Below are 19,085 nucleotides of genomic sequence, written 5' to 3' on the forward strand. Positions count from 1 at the left end.
CCCCGATGGCACTAGTTAAGAACGCATGCCCGCCCACATTCCATGATCCGCTCGTATACAGGGAGGCACAATAACTCTGCCCATGCTCCAGGCGTCCGTCGCGAATATACAATACGTGTCTGCGCCGAACACGCGCATACCGCGGGGCGTACGGAAGGGCCGCGGGAGGGACTAGCGGCAACGCCTCGCGCTCTGAGATACGGCGGTATGCCCAGCTCAGAGGCTGTGGGACGGGAACGGTTCCAATCTTCTGTTCATCTTCTGGCGTTCGTACGCGGAGGTGCTGCGGAATGGAGAGAACGGATTAGTAAGTTCTAGCTTACACAATGAACGAACTCACGCACTTCTGGTAGATCGCGGACTGGACGGCTTGCAGGTGGGTTCCGGTACTTGTAGTGCGAGTCGGGCAATCGGAGAGGGAATGCTGACCTTTGAGGCTTCATGTGCACAGGAAGACGAGTCGCAAGATGAGAAAAGACAGCCACACTTCTCAGTATAACTATCAGAGCCGTAGCACCGTCTTCTCGAATACGCTCCTCGAATGGATGCGCGGGCGAGAAGAGTAGCGGATGGAAAGTATACGGGACTATTCGGCGGCCTTTATGAGTCTTTTTGCCATCTGCAATGGACGCGTGCGGCGTCAGGCCTGCCTATTCTCGGTGCACAGAAGAAACGAAGCAAGAAGTGTTACGGAAGGGCCCGCGTTTTCCTGGGCCGTGCTTATGAGTGAATAGCACATTCGCGCTGGGGACCAGCACTGCGGCCGGGATAAGACGCGTCGCAAAGCGCGTCGATTGGTCGTGTTCCTTTGAACAGCGCGAGGCCCGGTATAAGGCCGCGACTGGCCAGAAATAGCGCGAGCCTGCAGGGATCGACGATCGGCTTGCGTACTTACGGACGGTGTGTCTCCGGCGTGCCAGGCGCTGGAATGCTGTCACTGAGGAATCCGACGTCCGGATGACGGCGCCGATCGAATGCAAGGCAGCCGAAGAGCAGTCTTCCCGGTGTGTGGCTCCGGGACGGTCGTCGTGGCGTCGAGGGAACGTGCTAGGGAGTCCGCGCGCGATGAGCCTGAATAGCACGGAGCAGTATACAGAAGGGGCATACAGTTGATACCACCGACAATGAACGCGTGAAGCAGTGACTGCCTGTATGCGGTGAGAGTGAGGCAAGGGGGCGGAGGGAGTCTGGTCTGCACTGGTCCCCACTGGTTGCCATGCTGATGGCGGTCTCGGAAGCCCCAGAGCGTCATGGCCGTTTCGCGCGTATAGGAAATGGGTGGAGTTGGGGGTCGCTTGCAGCTGGCGAGGGTGACGCGTACCTGGTATGACGCAGGCTGTACGACGAGGGTGTTGGAGAGCGCACGGTAGGCGGTGGGGATGAAAGAGAGCATGCCCGGGTGGCTGGGCAGCTCTCGGCGGACTCCGGAGGGCAGTGTGGCAGGCGGCGGGCTTGGGCCGGCCGTGCGGCGGGGGCGATTGACGTCCCTGGCCAGGGTGACGCGCGAGATATGTATAGCAGGCGCTTCTCCACTGCGCATTCCTCGTCTGCTTCAAAAACTTCGTCGCGACGGTCCTTCTGCCTCGTTGCTGCTGCCCCCACGCTCCCTTAGCTCAGTGCCCTCCATGCGCCCCGTCGCCCTCCTCTCGGCCGCCTCCGCCGTCGGTGCCGCCCTCGCCGTCGCCCACCCCCGCGACCCATCTGACGACCTTCACGAACGCCAACTCCTCCGCCGCAACATCGTCTACGACGGCCAGATTGCCGACTCTTATGACTACATCATCGTCGGTGGCGGCACCGCAGGCCTCGTCCTCGCCAACCGCCTCTCACAAGACTCGAATACCTCCGTCCTCGTCCTGGAGGCCGGCGACAGTGGTGACTCCGTAAAGAGCCAAATAGGTGTGTCCCGTCTTTCGTGGCTGTTCGCGGGGAGACCTGCCCGTCAGGGGACATTTGACGTGTCGCGACGTGCTGTCCCCATCACGGGTCAGTTGTCCCCGACGCGAGGCGCGCACTGCCCGTTCACAAGGCTTTCGGTGGCGGAGAGGCCCCCCAGGACTGCCGGTATGTTGTCCCCGCAATGCTGATGCCCCGCCAGACATCCCGTCTATGACATATTACGACTCCCTCGTCGGCACCTCCTACGACTGGCAATACACCACCACTGCCCAGACCAACTCGAACAACAGGCAGCTCACATGGCCGCGTGGAAAGGTCCTCGGCGGCTCCTCCGCCATTAACGGCATGTACCTCGTCCGACCAGACGCACTCGAGATCAATGAGTGGGCGTCCCTCGTCGACAACGGCTCCATATGGAACTGGGACAACCTCTTCGCCGACATGAAGAAGAGCGAGTCCTACTCGGCGCCCAGTTCGTCGGTACAGTCCGTCCTCAACGTCCAGGCGAACACCTCGGCCCACGGATCCGACGGTCCCATCCACGCCTCGTATCCCGGATAGTATGTGCTCCCCACTTCACCCGTTTCTCCGCATACTGACCCTCGCAGTGTCGTTCCCGCGGTCGGAGCATGGACGGACACCCTCAACGCGGTCGGTGTCGCATCCTCGTCCGACCCCGACTCTGGTGACGGCTGGGGAGCCTTTATTGCCACCTCCGCGATTAATCCGTCCAACTGGACACGTTCGTACTCGCGCTCTGGCTACCTCGACCCCCTCCCGCCACGCTCCAACCTCGCGATCCTCCCTAACGCGACCGTGACGAAGCTCGTACTCTCGAATGCGACCGGCGGTATGGCCGCGTCTAGCGTCCAATACGCAAGCGCGAAGGGTGCCACGTCGAACAGCGTGTCTGTGAACAAGGAGGTTATTCTGGCCGCGGGCGCCGTGGGCAGCCCGCAGATTCTCATGGTCAGCGGTGTCGGACCCGAGGACGTTCTCCAGGCGGCCGGCGTGCCAGTCAATGTTGCACTGCCGGGTGTCGGCCAGCATCTCCAGGATCACATCGTGCGTGTTGCTTCTCACACTTTATGATCGTGGCCTCGGTGTGCTAAATTTGTGCGGCGCCCGCTGGACAGTACGCGGAGGTGCAGTGGAAGACTTCTGACCAGACCGGTGCGACGATGTACTTTGGCAACTATTCCTCCGGGGTATGTCCGCCCTCATCTCTGCCTGCACCGTCCCCCGTGTTTCTCACAGCGTGTTTCTTCCGTACAGGCGCCGACGACGTCTACGCCTTTCCTGTCGTTCATCAACTCCGCCACGGCATACGTCAACTTCAGCACGCTCGTGTCCGGTGCGGACACGTACGCGCAGCAGATCGCCGCCGCGGTCGACACGTCCGCGGCGTCGCTCGTGCCGTCGCAGTACTCGGAGGTCGTCGAGGGCTACAAGGCGATCTACAACCTCACCGCGCAGAAGTTCCTTACGTCGTCCGTCGGTCACATGGAGATGCTTTTGAGCTACACCGGCGCGGGTGCGGACAACCAAGAGATTGTGGCCGTCCAGGCGGCGCTCCAGCACCCGTTCAGCCAGGGCAGACTCTACATCAGCAGCTCGTCCGTCTTTGATGCCCCCGTCATTGACCCGAACTACCTCTCGCACGAGGCTGGTGCGTTTCGTCCCGCTTCTCCGTAACTACCGTCACTGACTGGCGCCCGTGTCCAACAGATATCACGACACTGCGCGAGGGCCTGAAGCTCTGCCGGATCATCGGGAACACCGCGCCGCTGAGCCAGTACATGGGCGAGGAGACGGCGCCAGGGTCGAGCGTGCAGACGGACGACGAGTGGGACGCGTGGCTCGCGAAGAACATCTACACGGAGTACCACCCGTCGTGCTCGTGCGCGATGCTCCCGCAGAGCCTCGGCGGCGTCGTCGACGCGAACCTCAAGGTGTACGGGCTGACGAACGTGCGCGTCGCGGACTCGTCCGTGTTCCCGTTCGAGTTCTCCGCGCACCTCCAGGCGCCGGTGTATGGCCTCGCGGAGCAGGCGGCGAGCCTGATCAAGGGCACGTACACGAATGTGGATACGAGCGCGAGCGCGTCGGCATCGGCGACGTCGGCGGGGTCGTCCGCGACGACGTCGAGTGGGTCCGACCAGAAGAGCGCTGCGTTCGCCGTGGGCGTTCCTGCGTGGACGGCGCTGCTCGGCCTCGTGGGTGTGCTCGCCGGCGCCGGGCTCGTGCTCTAGGCGTGAGCGTTCTGGCGCCTTGTTCGGGTGTCTCTGCGTCTGCGCGTGGGTGCCCGTGTGCGTGTCTGGCCGCAAGTTACGTGCGTCTTGCCTTGCCTTGCCCTAGAGGGGACAATCTGGTTTGCTCTGGGTGTGGGTGTTCGGGACACTCCTCCGTGCTCGCGCGCCACCGCGTGCGCGGCGCCCTCCGCGCGCGCGTCCCTACTTATAATCGCTAGTCGTTCTTCGTTCGCCTTCTTGTCTGTCTCTCACCGCGGACAATGTTGTATTGCCATTGGACTCTATTTGTGCCATATGATACCTGCTGCTACTCACACGTACCATCACGGACCATCGAACTAGTACTGCTCACTCGGAACCGACTCTCGGTGTGCATACGAGCGGCTGCCGAGCGTACCCGTATTACTCTAATACGCTCTCCGTATATAACTTACAGCCTTGCGTTGATGTGTATGATTTGAGCTCCCTTTCGCTGGCCGGTCTGGTTTGTCAGTGTTTTGTTCGCGCTGTTCGAGCCCTTCCCGTGTTTGGGTGGGGACGGGGAGAGACGGTCTGGATTCCGTGCAAGATAGGCTAGACGAATGGCGTGTAGTTATGTATACCTATACGGTACAGTGTACGGAGTATGCTGTGCAGCGTGCATATAGACGACTCCTTTGAACTGGTTGATATCGGACGGGTCGTCGTACAGCCCTATCGTATTCATTGACTCACAGTCGGCGGCCGGCGCCGTCGGTAGAACGTATGCGGGGTAGGACTCGCGACGAGGATCGTTGAGATTATGCATGCGTCTGAATGCTCGCAAGTGATTCGGTGTGGCCAGCTTACGCTCATTCTCGTAGCGTCTGCCACAGTGGCAGATGTGCAAAGGACATCAGCACAAGCTGGAGTTTGTGCTGTGTTTGCATAATATGTACACATGACTCATGGCATGGATCCACGGAAGTTGGACAGTACGGCATACACGAGAGAGATTGCACTGGGGACAAAAACGGACCTGGAACAGGACGCAGCAGCAGCAACAACACATCAACATCGAACCGCCGACAACGTATCAACGGTTCATGTGCAGGACAGACTCTTTCGGTGCGAGCCGCTAGGGCTGCCGAAGTGATTCTTCGGGAGCCTGGTACTCAGTTCGTGCGGCGGTGGCGTGCGCCCCGGAAGTTGTTATCAATACTATAGCCTAGTCAAGACAAAGGAGTCAGGTCAACACGCGCGGAGTGTGTGGCCAGAAGAGAAGCCCACTGGCATCGATATCAGGGTTGAACCATTCGTCAAAGTCGCGCTCGAAGTTGAGACGATCTTGTTCCACGTCAATTTGATGGCCTAGTCAAGCCACAGGAGCCCGGTTGGCAACGCGGGTGGAGTGGGTGGATAGAAGAGATTGAAGCCTACCAAAATCGGGGTTGAACCATCCGTCAAAGTCGCGCTCGAGGTCCAGAAGATGCTGTCCCGCATTGAGTGGTATTGCAACGGGTTGCATAGCAGCCAGGCTGAGTGGCATCGGTTCGTGGGGCTCTACAGGATGGCACTGTTCCGCGACTGCCATGTCGTTATTAGTAAGTGTTGCTACGAAAACTTGGGGGACGCATTGCTCATTTACATACCATGCATATTCCCGGCCATCGACATGGCCGCACGCGGTTGCAACGCAGGCTGCATCAACCCTTGCTGTCCAATATTCAGGCGCGTGAGCGCCGCCACCAGATCCGAGTCTGTTGCCATTGTACTTCCGGCGCTCGAGCCGTTCTATGCGGCATGGAAGCTTGAGCGGGGGATGTCAGCAGGCTGTCTGCGACGTACATCGATGTATGTCCGTCCGCCGATGGTTAATATCAGCGTAAGGCCCTGCGGAGGCCTCTTTGAGACTGTTGTCCTGCTAGTTCACATGCACATAACCCGAGCCTCAATTAAAGCCATGACGAGAGTGCTATGGAACGCACCATCTTGCCACCATATCTGTCATACAACGCTCGTAGGTTCTGATAATGTGCATGAGCGAGCTGGGGATAAAGCACTTTTGACAGCCGTACGGGATCGGAGAGCACTTCGTATGCTTCGCTATGACATTGTTCGATAGTGGAGCTTCATATGAGTGCACGGTAAAGTACCTCATTTCCTGCGTCTTCTCCTCCTTATCAGCAATATATCTTGCATGTTGCGCAAGCCAGACGTACCAGTTGGAGCTCTGCGCCTCATATGCCTTCTTCAGTTCATCGTTGCTCACATCTTGGGAAACCCCCAGCTAATGTCGAAGAGATGGAACTTTGAGTACCGCGTGCAGATGGACTATCGCACCGTGCTACGTACCAAATCGTAGTAGTCCATTTCACCGGTTACCATCGACGGAAGGGCCCCAGATGTGCTCGGCACAGTCGATGATGAGCAAGCTGTAACAGACAGCTGAGGATCAGGATGGGAGACCTATGAGAGATGGGAGGATTGAGTTTGGATAGCCACGCAGATACCATAGAACGAGCTGCCTCGTTGTTTCCATCTGCACATGTTCAGAGAGCGCTACTGAGTCCGCGTTCAAAAAGGGTCCCCGCCAGCCCTGAATGAACCTGGTCGACGTCATTGTCGGGATTCGGCGATACATCCATAGTAAGTGACTAAGAATGGAACGAAACAAGACGAAGAACACTCACATCCTCCTAATTCGTAAGGATCCGGTTCATTATCTATGACAGGAGCAACACCGCCAAATGAAGACCCGAATGGGAAATTGACAACCCCGGGCCACACCTTGCCCCAGATGGTGACATCAGTTGAAAGGTGCGTAGGCTTGGGGCTGCTCACCGTCGAACTCGCTGCCACTGAAGACCAAGTGCGGGGTGGTTGAAATACTGTTACTGAGTGATCATCCGTAGTTGGTATGAGAAATTGTCCTCCGTCGGCAGCGAAGCGTGCGACGTGCGTAATGTCTGAGTCGGACTCGGACTGTAGGTCGCGTCGTCGCGCAACGCTTGCCAATCCGAGGACCCTGAATGGTATATACTGTACTCCATTCAGCTCTGGAAACATAACAAGCTCAACACCGGATCGAAATGTATAGCGTACCTTGATGTGAAAGGTACTCAGCTCTCCACGTACACAAAGATTTTAGTGGCATGTTTAGTGCTTCATAAGATGGGAAACACGTCAGAGAATTCGCATGAGCACCAATCTAGATGGACCATTGATATTCAGCGTGGCCGTATTACAGACCACTCGAATCGGTCATACGGAAGTGAGGAGATAGGCAGGACATCAATGTAAGTGGCTCAGTACTGGACACAGTCCCATTCTCAGGCTGTGACTGTGCATGCGAGTACCCCTGCTACTCTCAGGCTGTACATACTGAAAGGATATCAGCTTCATTCGATCAACGATGAAAATACCACTCACAGCGATTGTGGTCTCGGCAGACACTCATCGTGATTAGGCGCATCCACTACATGGTTCGTCCGGACCGCAGAACCTAAGTAGTACTATGTCGTGAATACGTTCACTGAGACGGGAAATTAAACGAGCAAGGATCATGATTAATTCACCGAGAGTCTGAAGAATTCACTGGTCGCCCTGAACTGATCGGTAAACTCGCAATTTGCCATATCGAAGTCCGAGCTCAAGTACATAGAGCTCAGGGAGTCAGCGGCGCTCTGTTGAAGACTTGAATTTCACTTGAAGCTCGCTGTTCTCGAACGGTCACGTGCCTGTCGCGCGGAGACTGAGTGGCGCGTGGCGGCCTGTGGCTGCGCGCCGCCCGCCGCCCGCCGCCACAACGGTACTTACGTACTTACGCTGGTCTAGTACGGACTTGTAAGTGGCATACCTACCACCGCCGACTTGCCTCCTCATCATGGCAGTTCTTGCGTTCTTACACTTCGACTTTCCGGACTCCATTTGGAAGCTACAAGAGCTATACATAGCCTCGGAGAGGGATCTCGTCAAATTGTCGCTCCTCTTGGCCCCGCCACTGTCGTCGCGATTGGCACTGACCGCACCTTAGGCATCGTCCTGAGACATCGCAGGGCCTAGGATCTAGCCTGCGACGGGACGAACACGAATTGTTCACTACGCATACAGAAACGCCCTGAGTTCCCACGTGTGGTTACGATGCGCACCTCTTCGACCGGTTACAATTGCCGCAAAGAGGGGTGGAGGGTGTCTTATGGGGTAACGAGGTAGGCACTATACTTCATTTGCTAGGTACTGCTTATCGTGGGGAATGTTGACTAGACCGGTGCTGTGGATTTTGCATCTTGACTGCCGTCAGGAGCTGAGTCGCCGATTTTGATGTCGATGGTAACACCTTCGTATCGCTGAACACGATGCACGTACGTACATTATCTCATGATGTTCAAGTTCGTCACCTTATATGATGCTGACGTGCACTGAATAGCTTTTCTCGTCCTATGGTTGATGAGTTATTCACAATCTCTTAGGGACGGGGGAATCTTGCATAACGACAAGGATGGAGAAAGCGCACGCGCGCTGTGATGGACCACCAAGGTGTCGTCTGATTACCTCAACAACGTTGCTGCTTACTCCCTGTATTTCAGTCTCTGTTCCAATCCCAGCGGGATTGCCTGCGTTCCGGGGTTCTGAGCAATTGGACCCAACGCGTTTTCGATGCCGAAGCGCGGTTCGACGCATCTTCCGCGGCCTCGAAGAGCCCGGACGACTTTTCATCAGACTCGTGTCTAGTGCGTATCCATTGCTTCATGAATGCAAGACTGCTTGTTCTGCTCAATTTCACCTCGACAGTAGGACTTGCAATGCAGCCGATAGGCGTACTGTTCCTTGGGTACGCGCCTTTTTATCAGGCGCTGAGCGGTACTTAACTGTCTGGCCGACCTTTGCTAGTCTAAGTTTTTTCTCAGACTCGGAGAACATCATATACCGCCAACCGCACAATGATGATCTCAACATCAAGGTTCATCTATGATCTAGATCCAGTCAGCCTATTCGTTTACTTGCGGTAATGAGTACTGACCGCAGCCTCCGTGAAGTATCGCGGCAAGATTTGACTGATCATGTGCAGAAGGCTACCCAGCGCCCCGTTCAGCGGCCCCCGTTGACGCCGCCGCAGAGACATGTCTGCCAATCGAAACAGTGGCATGGGGGTCAAAGTCCGACGGGTTTGCCCTCCGACTCCATTTCGGCGTTTCTGGCCAGTCTCAAACACCAGCCGCTCTGCATGATCACCATTGAGCAATACCGATTAATTCGAAAACAGGCCGAGACCGCCCGGAGGTTGGGCATGTCGGTCGGTACGGACTCCAGCGGACCGCTCGGTGGGTGAACATCTGGCACTTTCCTCTGACCATGCTAGTGTGCGCTCGTAGTAGATTTCCCGATGTGCGGTTGACCTCGCTAGTAACTTAGACGGGTGGACCCGAATTGAGAGACCATCCCTCATCGGTCCGCTGTGCGGCTCTATCTTGGCTTTACTGTGAAATGCGTCACGAACATATGGTGTCTTCTAGCGGCATTGTGCCAGTGGCTCGCAGAGGATACTGGGACTTGACGTGTCTACGTATGTGTAACGCGCTCAATGGCAATGTGGTCACCGTGCAGTCTTTGCATGACAGACAAGGCCTCGTCGGTGTGTCCACCGACCAGCCAGTGTCCCATTGGCGTCCTCGATGCTCTTTTTGGCATATGTGGTCAATATGCGGTCGTTGCTGGTCGTATGTTGCAAATGATCCGGTATGTCCCGGGCGCGTTACCCATTATGACAATCCCTCGTCCCTGGTGCCGTGACATCCTCTCTGTGCCAGTGTGACCCACTCAGATTTTGGTCTCGGATTCAATCGTAGGCGCGTTCTCGCCACCTGCGCACGCTGACTATAGCTGACGTTCTATCTTCGTTCAGAAGCGATTTTCACGGGAGCAGAATCGCAGTATTCCCAAATGCAAATTTGACTCCAAGATCCCGCCGCACTCAGGGATCTTGTATGTACAGGCGGAGAATTGTGGTTGTGAGAGAAGGTGTGTTTCGCGTCACCCCGCATAAGGTCCGCCGCTCCACACTCACGGGTGTAGTAGTCTTAGTTTTCAAAAGTGACTTGTAGAGCTATTTGCACGTCGAGCAATTCTCAACACAAGGAACTGACCTGGGATATGTTGGCTGCGTATCGAGGGTACATCCGATGCGATTGGTATATATACAAGCATTAGATCCCCGTCGAGGATATTGCTTTTCTCTCGATAGCGATAACGCATAGTACTGTACTACTTACTAAGTATTGCTATCAGGGTCCGCAGTTAGGTTGGCTCCGGATGTTCACTGAATTGATATCGATATTCTTGGGTCGGATGCTCGCAGGTCATTCAGACTGTCGATGTCATCACCCCTCAGGAGCAGGGAAGATGTTGAGGCTGGGAACTAATCTCAGGCTGTTGAAGCTTGTCCGAGTCGTAGCATCTCTTCCCAGTCCCACCTTCTCGCGTTACGGCGAAGTTCTTCACGATCGTGCGTGCAGTCCATTGATTTTCAACGCCGCAGCAGCGTCTACACAATCAAAGTGTGACATGTGACATGACAGTTCTATCTTCGTATGAGGGTGTCCAACCCGATTTGGACAAAATGTGGCAAATTGCGCGCCTAAAATACGTGGAGGTGGCGGTGCCGCCACACCGCGCGCGCAGTCTTCGCAGAACATATGGCTCTTTGTCCTCGGGCTCCGGTCGCTCGAAATCGAAGATTTGGTATAGTAGCCGTAAATATTTGCTTCCACCCAAATTTGACTCGCTAGAACAAGAACAACTACAGGGCAGTGGCCTGCTTCGGGCGGTCGTAACCAATGGCCGATGGCGCGCCGAAGTCGAATTCAACGGCAACCCGGGAGGAGGTTCTCTACAAGGCAGAGCTCCTCGCGGCTGTTGCTCGATGACACGACGTGCACAGCATCGAATTTGCTTTTGCTGCGCGAAAGTGTGGGGCAAGCCGGTCGAGCCGCCGCTAGAGTTGCCTGTGAGTAGCTAGAACATCCGAATTCACATACGGGTTGCTCTTGCGCAGACACGTTGATGTCACTGCCTTGTGCATTTGCCTGTTCAGTCGAAACCATTTCCCAGACCACGTTGGATGACTGGCCCATATGCTCCGCGGACAGAAGCCCGGACCTTTCATGTGCCTTCGCCCAGGGCTTTGACCTGCCAGCCTTCCGCAGTCTCGACATCCTCCAGCGTTGTCGGTTCATGCTCTCGGTGACAATCACCTGCTACCCGTCAGCAAATGCTCTACCGCAAAGCTTAGGGAGATCGCTGGACGGATCTCTGAGACGTCGCAAGTGTTCATCATATGACCTGGCTCTGTCATGATGACCCGTCGAGGATTCGCCTGTCGGGAAGTTTTAAAGGGCCCCACGAGCATGGCTGTGCGTGTCTTTACACATTACCCGTTCATGACAGTTTTACAGAAGGCCACGCAGCTCCGACACTACTTCCGCTGTGGACGTCTGAGGGCAAGATGTTCGTTGACAGTAGGAACTGACAAACACATGGAAGGTGGCGCAGACTATCGACACCAGAAGTTTGGGATGATGAGCTGCTTGCACCCTGAAGTGTATGCGAACGTTCCGGACCGTTCATGACGGCTTCTTGTGGTCTCTCAGTATGACCACATTCGTGACACCTTTCGGCTCCGCGTCCACCTTCGAACGGCCCTAATGACCCAAGGACACGTTTGTTTACGGTAAGACCGTGTTCCGTGGTACTTTCTGCTGCGTGTCGCAATTGAACCTCTTTACAGACTGTTTACAGACTGAGAGATGCGCCATGCTACTGGCCATGGAGCCTTCTCTGTCACCAATTTTCATGGAGAGACACATGAAGGTCATCATTATGGCGAGACGCGTGTTTTGTTGTGCCTGCATCTCCATTCTGACTCGATGACTTGGTACAGGGTCTCAGGACGATCATATGGATTGCCGCTGTGCTGCCTCGTCTGCGTCTGCGGGCGCTCTCAACCTCATGCAACCCGACGTATCACGGTCGCTCCGGGACGAGTCGGCGATTCTCTCATTACCACTCGTGTTTCACCGACAACGGCCGTCTTTCTGACTCCACTGAAGCCGTTTTTGCCGCGCAGTACAGAAAAGACAATAGCTGCACCTTATATCCCTCGTCGGAGATGGACACCCCGTTATTGTCGGCGCAAGGATCACAACGTGCCATTCACCGATGTCGAAGTCGCTACAACTATTCAGCTGCACTCGTACGCGTCTCCGGCTCTAACACGCATGCCTTCACGTCCACAGATCATCATCGGTGAGAGTGTGGCGCTCTCGGCCGTCGTTCACTACCCACGATGTTATTGTCAGACGGTGTCCGGTAACTTGTGTTCATGGTATCGCAGGGCGTGCTACAGCTCAGACTGGCCCCGAGTGTCGTGTGTCCAGAGCTTGACTGACAACGACGCCTCAGGGATAACAGAGACACAACGTTTGTTCTTGCAGCCTTGGCCACACAAGCCGTATCTATCGGCATGATAAATCTCCACGATTCCCACCTCAGCTCTGCGCCGTTCTCGCGGGTGTTTCGACCGGCCCAAACCCACTGCAGTCAGTCCTTCCCCGCGCTCAGTCTGTCCGTCACCCCCCGGTTGGTATCATGTTGACATAAGTTTCGCAGCCACGCCACAAAGCCCGGTAACCCAACGTTTCGGGCGTCGGACGGAAAAAACTGGAGTCCGAGCCTGTTTCCGGCTTCGGTGTTTCACTGTGGTGAAAGATATGCTCCGAGACACGCCTGTTGCAAAGCTCCCAGGACAGGAGTACCGTATAGATCTTGGATACTCACCGGGCTCTTAGTCGGGTTACCGTCGGAACCGGATATTAACGACGAGATCCGAGCTGCAGATATACGATGGCGGCCCGGGCAGTACTAGGCACGATGTCACTCCGCGACCTCTCGATGCGTACTACATACAGAGAACCGCAGTGTGTAGTTATGAACCGCACGACAGCAAGATGTGATGGGATCGAGCATAGGCAATATGAATGTGGATTTGCTTGCATTTGTGTGCGGTTTGGCCGGCGAACGAGCTGCGGCTGGCCCTCGTGGAAGGCACCCACAACGGGCCGCCGTTTCTGGGTGAGGGATGTGACGTGGAGTGACGAGAAGGGAGCGGAAAGGGAGGATATGGCGTGTGCACTGTGCGGTCGTGAACCACACAACGCCGCACATTCTGTGGCGCTTATATTGAGTTAGGCGGCCTATGGGGACTGTGGTATAAGAGGAGTCGTCGCGCGGTGGTCGTCGGCACGGCGCTGGCTCAATGGGCAGTCTGATCAGTCGAGCAGAGACGAGATGCTTCATGACGCGCGGGGACCCGGTAAAGTACACAGGCCATCAGGTGGTGGGATGCAGACGCTGACTCGCTGGGCAGACAAGCCACACAACGGGTCCTCGGACAAGTCCTCCAGATCAGCCGCAACTGCGGGGCATATGCCCCCTCGCCTGCCCCAGGAACTAGCGGAGATGATCATCGACGAGCTGGGCCTCACCTACCAGCGCCCGACCCTTGCCGCGTGCTCCCTCACCTGCCGCGCCTGGCTGCATCGCTCCCGCGTCCACATCCACTCCGCCGTCAGACTCGACCCCAGCAGCCACCTCGACCACCTCTCCCTCCTCTACAGCGGCAGCCTCGCAGAATACGTCCGCAGCCTCAGCATCGACGCCTCCGTCGAGGGCGAGCCCCGCCCCCACCCGTGGCTCAACACCGTCAGGCCCCTCCTCCTCCGACTCAGGCGCATCCGCCGCCTCGCGCTCGAGGCCATCGTCTGGGAACACCTCGAGGAGGAGACAAGGCGCATCTTCCTCACAAACTACGAGGACGTGCGCGACATCTGGCTGGCCACATGTGATTTCTACGACCCAGCCGCGTTTGTACGTTTCCTTCAGTCCTTCGACAGGGCGGACACCATCCGCATGGAGGGCATGGGCTGCGATCCCGTCGATTGCGAGCAGGCGCTTGAGAAGAACGGCGAGGTGCTGCACCTCGAGTGGCTCGATGTCGGAGAGCTCTGCAACGCCCCCAGCGTCGTCGCCCGATGGGCGTGGTACGGGCGCAAGGAGCTCACTATCGAGAACATCCACTTCACCTGGGGCAGTGAGGACCCCATCCACCTGTCTCGCATGTTGCAGCTTGCCGGCCCATCTGTGAAGAGCCTCTCCATCACAATGAACGACCGTGTCCAGCGCGTCCAGACGACCCCAGGTGAGAACTCTGTGGACGAGCATCACATTTGGAAGAGTTGTGCGGACAATTCATCACTTTGATCTGATAGGTGAACTACGGGGTGCCATCGACCTTAGCCACAACACCAACATCCGGACGCTACGTATCCTCCTCCGCCTCGAGACCAGCAACTACATCGAGGTGTCCTGGATCGGCGACGTCCTCGCCCAGCTCTCGTCGCAGGCCCTCGCACACATCTCCATATTCATCGAGCTGCCCTCGTATGAGCTGCTCGACAAGCTCAGATGGGATCTGATCGACTCCGCCCTCGCAGATACGCGCTTCCGGGCGCTGAAGAAAGTCGAGTGCTGCATCCTCCGACGCTACATGCTCCATCAAGGCCTCGACCCCGGCGCCATCGATCGAGTGAGGCACGCCCTACCGAAGCTCCTGGCCCTAGGGATCCTTGAAGTCTCGCAAGATTACACCTAATCCCAAAAAACTCACATCGTTCTTGCCTCGTTTAGTTCCTCTCGCTTTCTCTCTTGCCGTGTCTGTCGGGTCCATCCGACGGACTGCCATTCGAAGATCATCGTTCCTACTTCGGATGGACGGAGTAGCCTGTTGGCAGGACCCTTCGCGATCCTGCAGGAGGCTATTGCGTGCGTCTCCTTGTTTCGGCGTTGCTTTCACTTTCTTGGGAGGATGGGCACGAGCTGCGTGTGTGCAGTGCTGTTTGGCTAGACCGAACGCGATCTCTAGGGAGGATTGTTACACGGGCAGAATCTCGCAAAAGTGTCCTCTTCCTCGCTCCAATTTGAATCAAATGTTTTGTTTGTCTTGTGTCTTTCTCCGTTAGATACGGCGCTCCGAACCAGGGCGGTAGCATGTCCGGTAGGGCAAATTGTGGTATGAGCGCGCTTCACGACTCGTCACACTGACGGTGCACTCGCGCTATGATACTTTCCCCATGCTCGTTTATCTGACTCTAGATTCAGCGTTGGCGCATGTCCTGCCCAACAGATGGTGCAACCGCAGGACGCGAAGCGCGGATACAGCGGCACTTGCTTCTCGACGACGGGCGACTATCTACAGACGAACTCTACTATGGGACGTCGTCGTTGTGCGGTGAGCTCTTCTCTGATTTCAGTTCGTCAGCTGAGTCTGACCATCTCAGATGTACGATTGCTGAGGAGGCGGGTTTTGCAAGTAGGAGTTGCATAGTTATGATCATGCGATCTGCTGGCTTGGACCGCAGACCCGAGTTCGCCTCAAGAGAAGGTTTCATTCCAAGTGCATCTGGTTCGTGTACAAATTTCTTCTACCACGACGACACGGAACGCTGAGCGTCGCACAACGGATCTATAGATACTCGAGATAAGCAGAATGAACGATGATGCCCCAATGTCCCAAGGGCCCGGACGCGCTCATGACCTGGGGAGGAAGGTACGGTGTCTCGATTAACTTTGTGTGGAATGCGGGCTTATGTTCCAGCTCCGCAGAGGCGTTCGCGCTCAGTATTGCGGTCGACTCCAATACCATCGTGGCGCCTATGGATTCTCCGCACCTCCATGCTTGTGACCATTAGGACGTATCTAGAATGGGCCGTCGGCACAGGTGATGTCTGGTCTCAGGACTGTTGCGACTGATGCGTCTCTTTCGCAGTAGTAGTGCTCTAGGCCCGGCTACCGCGTCAGTGGGCCTTTGGGCGAGGCGATGGTAAGTCGGTTTCATACTCGTCCTCATATTGTAGACCTGACTGTGACGGAAGCGCGTTACACGCGCTATACAGCAGGATCTGTTTGACCAAGATGGCATGGGGCGTAGCCCCGACGCGTGTGAGCAAACGTCAGCTTGCCAATCGCCCCTTCTTCGACCTGGCTCGCGCAAGAGGCTACCGTAGAAGTCTGTTTTCCCCTCCCCCGATTAATTTAACACATGTCTCATTGATTCGTTACAGCTTTTTTGGACATCTGGCGCGTCGGCGCTACCCTCAAGTAACGCGGATGTCGTTCCTCACCTGGCGGCATGCATACATGGATCCTCATTGTAGCGATCCGCTTTCTATGCACTGCGTGAAGGGCTCATTGCATGTTGGTAGACACAGTGCACGCGTCAGTACTTGATGTCTGGGGCGGTTCGGCGGCTAACTAAGTACTGGTGCACCTCTCAGGCGAACGAGTCCTGATGGTCATTCCTCGATCGTGCATACTCTTGACTCGTCTGTCGTTGTGACTTCGTCGCCCAGAGTCCTGCTGCCTACTCGTCGGCAGCCGTCGTAGGAGGTAGTACATGTAGGTAGTGTGTCGGCGATGCTTGACGAGGACTTCACAAAGGCAAACATTGATTGAGAAGTATGGAGTACAAGACATGACAGTTCGTACAAGTCGTGGCGCAAGTGATCTAGTCATAACATCGACATGAAACGCTATAAGTCGTGTCAGCTTCATCCGTGGGCTACATAGCTCGGCGTTGTACAGATCTATAGTACATATTTACACATAAAATATCACGGATCCCAGAGACGAACTAGAAAGCACGTATCGACAGCAAGCGACGTCGGACAGCTAGGATTAGGATATGTCAATGAGGGATTAGAGATGAGCTTGAATTTGGACAGGCGCCTGCTGGGGGGCCCGTGGTACGGGAGGGATGAGCGCAAGCTGCGCGTTGCCGGTGAAGAGCGGCAGGTCGTTCAGGAAGTTTTCCCATCTTTCCTGAGTGAGGATAGGTGATACAACGTAGGGCTCAGCGCCAGTCTGGGCAAGGTATTCGTCCAGATGGGGCAGAGCGGCGGTGATCGCGCGGTCTTCCATCTCGAACTGCACCCAGCGCGCGAGACCTACGTGTTCCGCATACCAAGCGGGGTCCTCCAGCATGACACCGGCCTCGTACAGGTCGAGCAGAGGCTTGGCGACGCCTCCGTCGACAGCAGCCTCGTACGCCATACGGTGCCCGATTGCCTGTACCAGCGGCAAGCAACGAGGAAGCATGAGCCGGCTGACGCTATCGTGACGATGGTTCCCGCCTGCCCGCGCGAGAATGTCACGGCATTCCGCGAAGAGACCGGCTTCATGTCGGCTAATGGGACAGTCCGGGTACTTCGGAGTGGGCATGCTGTAACGACCGATCAACAGCTCGTTCGCAAGGCCTAGTTGGAAACTCGGTCAGTTTGAGTCCCACCAAGCAACGACAGAAGGAAACGTACGAATGCTCAGGACGAGAACATCGCCCTCGGCGATCCTGATACCACGCATGAGGAGCTAGATGTCATGTTAGCTTGAGCATTAGGAATTTGTCACGAGTACGCACCTCCGACTGAAGGACATTGTTGTGTTCGAACACCCCATGTGCACCAATCCTCTCGGTCAAGTTGCCCAGGCTTGACCAAGTATGGCGCGTCATGGATGCCTTTGCAGCAGCCGCGATTCCGTCGCGGACGCGCGAGTCGATCGACGGGTCCCGGAACATATCGATAGCAGCCTTTCCGTGGGCCTTCATGACCTCAACCTGCGCCAGCGCATGGAGGATGGGACCGTGTTGAGTGCGGAAGGTCATGATGGAAACGGGTGCGCCGTCGGAGCCAGTCACAAGCCGCCTGATGCTATAGCGGGCTGCGAGGTAGGCGTTCACCGAGAGAAGAGGGATGGCCATGGTCGCCAAAGCCAGCGAACCAACAGCAACCCGCCATATGCAGGAGATGAAGTTGGCGCGCAGATCGGCAGGCTTGGCCAACGAGCCCAGCAACGCCGTAGACGGGAGTCGGACGTGGTTGAATGATGTCACGGCATGATCGACAGGTTTGATGCCACCCCGCTGCGGCACCAATCTGATGAAATGGTTTAAAACAAGACTGTCCATGTGATGTTCGGCAAGACCACGTACCGAGCAGTAACGCCCTTGCACATCTGTTCACCGTCGCCGAGGGCAACGAGGAAAGGCCGAACCCCACGATTCTCCCCTTGAACGATGAGCCTCGCGAATACGATGGCAACCCGAGGCAACGAGCCGAAGGGTCCCGTTGGAGGCATGTACCTACTACCAGTTAGTTCACTGTCAAACGCCGCGGCGTTATGGCACTCACTTGCGCGCCCGTTCGCTGGGGGTGTGCAGGTCGAACTCCCCATTGGGCAGAAGAGTAGCGGTCGTCTCGAGGTTCGGAGCGTCGAGTCCGTGACCAACCTCTGTCAACAGGAATTGCGCACTGTTGTGTCCGTCAATACAGAAGCACTGTGCAGAAGACTGTCCGACTTACGATACATCGAACCTCATAACCTTGTCCATAATAGACCGAAGTTCAGGACGTTTCTGCGCAAAGGCCGCTAGCGTCCCACCCATGAGATTGTACTGGATGGTCAATAGCGTAAAGGCACCGGCATCCATACTATGGATGTTGTCGGTGTGGAACTCCCAGAACTTGGGACGCAAGTACAATGTGTCCTCTGCCGTCATCGCTGCGAGCAATGTCAGTCGAAGGCAGCACCGCAGACAAACCGAATGTACCATAAGCCTTCGCGATAGCTCGGGCACGCCGGTAAGACAAGGCAATCCTCTCCTCCAGGGAGGCATTGTCAGGGAGAGGTTGGAAGTCGCGGGTCGCGGGCAGGTGAGCGGTACGCGAAGAACTCATCCTGTTGCGTAGAGGGGGTCTCGCTGGGAGAAGATGGTCTGTGCCCGAGGAAGTGGGGACGAGGGAATTCGACGCACTGGGCGGTCAATTTATATGTGATGCGTTCCGGAGGGTCGATCAAGCGCATTCC

General features: G+C 56.4%; 6 protein-coding genes across 6 annotated transcripts; 4 read left to right on the plus strand and 2 right to left on the minus strand.

Annotated features, from left to right (window-relative positions):
* Positions 1-1,625: 1,625 nt before the first annotated feature.
* C8Q71DRAFT_860868 (GMC oxidoreductase) lies at positions 1,626-4,151 on the plus strand (the record flags this gene model as incomplete). Its single annotated transcript, XM_047927835.1, has 6 exons — positions 1,626-2,064; positions 2,099-2,459; positions 2,508-2,964; positions 3,036-3,107; positions 3,175-3,568; positions 3,628-4,151. 6 exons carry the CDS (start codon positions 1,626-1,628, stop codon positions 4,149-4,151), a joined length of 2,247 nt encoding a protein of 748 aa, XP_047775390.1.
* A 925-nt stretch (positions 4,152-5,076) lies between these two features.
* Positions 5,077-6,216, minus strand: C8Q71DRAFT_776509 (uncharacterized protein). Its single transcript, XM_047924663.1, has 7 exons — positions 6,188-6,216; positions 6,098-6,136; positions 5,958-6,033; positions 5,762-5,903; positions 5,550-5,696; positions 5,400-5,480; positions 5,077-5,337 (listed from the first exon to the last, which is right to left on the minus strand). The coding sequence occupies exons 2-7, from the start codon at positions 6,118-6,120 to the stop codon at positions 5,285-5,287; spliced, it is 522 nt and encodes a 173-aa protein (XP_047775391.1). The 5' UTR covers positions 6,121-6,136; positions 6,188-6,216; the 3' UTR covers positions 5,077-5,284.
* Positions 6,217-8,379: 2,163 nt separating this feature from the next.
* C8Q71DRAFT_253644 (uncharacterized protein) lies at positions 8,380-9,567 on the plus strand. The gene is made up of 5 exons (XM_047917322.1): positions 8,380-8,473; positions 8,539-8,842; positions 8,904-8,943; positions 9,003-9,072; positions 9,181-9,567. The coding sequence occupies exons 2-5, from the start codon at positions 8,611-8,613 to the stop codon at positions 9,439-9,441; spliced, it is 603 nt and encodes a 200-aa protein (XP_047775392.1). The 5' UTR covers positions 8,380-8,473; positions 8,539-8,610; the 3' UTR covers positions 9,442-9,567.
* A 2,401-nt stretch (positions 9,568-11,968) lies between these two features.
* On the plus strand, positions 11,969-12,706 carry C8Q71DRAFT_776565 (uncharacterized protein). The gene is made up of 3 exons (XM_047924664.1): positions 11,969-11,990; positions 12,049-12,413; positions 12,467-12,706. Exons 1-3 carry the CDS (start codon positions 11,973-11,975, stop codon positions 12,549-12,551), a joined length of 468 nt encoding a protein of 155 aa, XP_047775393.1. The 5' UTR covers positions 11,969-11,972; the 3' UTR covers positions 12,552-12,706.
* Positions 12,707-13,449: 743 nt separating this feature from the next.
* C8Q71DRAFT_253825 (uncharacterized protein) lies at positions 13,450-15,056 on the plus strand. The gene is made up of 3 exons (XM_047917323.1): positions 13,450-13,484; positions 13,534-14,364; positions 14,435-15,056. The coding sequence occupies exons 2-3, from the start codon at positions 13,593-13,595 to the stop codon at positions 14,815-14,817; spliced, it is 1,155 nt and encodes a 384-aa protein (XP_047775394.1). The 5' UTR covers positions 13,450-13,484; positions 13,534-13,592; the 3' UTR covers positions 14,818-15,056.
* Positions 15,057-16,498: 1,442 nt separating this feature from the next.
* On the minus strand, positions 16,499-19,028 carry C8Q71DRAFT_879135 (acyl-CoA dehydrogenase NM domain-like protein). Its single transcript, XM_047928453.1, has 7 exons — positions 18,829-19,028; positions 18,581-18,779; positions 18,410-18,529; positions 18,211-18,360; positions 17,638-18,154; positions 17,534-17,588; positions 16,499-17,476 (listed from the first exon to the last, which is right to left on the minus strand). Exons 1-7 carry the CDS (start codon positions 18,953-18,955, stop codon positions 16,920-16,922), a joined length of 1,725 nt encoding a protein of 574 aa, XP_047775395.1. The 5' UTR covers positions 18,956-19,028; the 3' UTR covers positions 16,499-16,919.
* Between the last annotated feature and the right edge of the window lie 57 nt (positions 19,029-19,085).

This window comes from Rhodofomes roseus, assembly GCF_022264815.1.
Source record: "Rhodofomes roseus strain CIRM-BRFM 1785 chromosome Unknown C8Q71scaffold_21, whole genome shotgun sequence".
Taxonomy (NCBI): Eukaryota; Fungi; Basidiomycota; class Agaricomycetes; order Polyporales; family Fomitopsidaceae; genus Rhodofomes; species Rhodofomes roseus.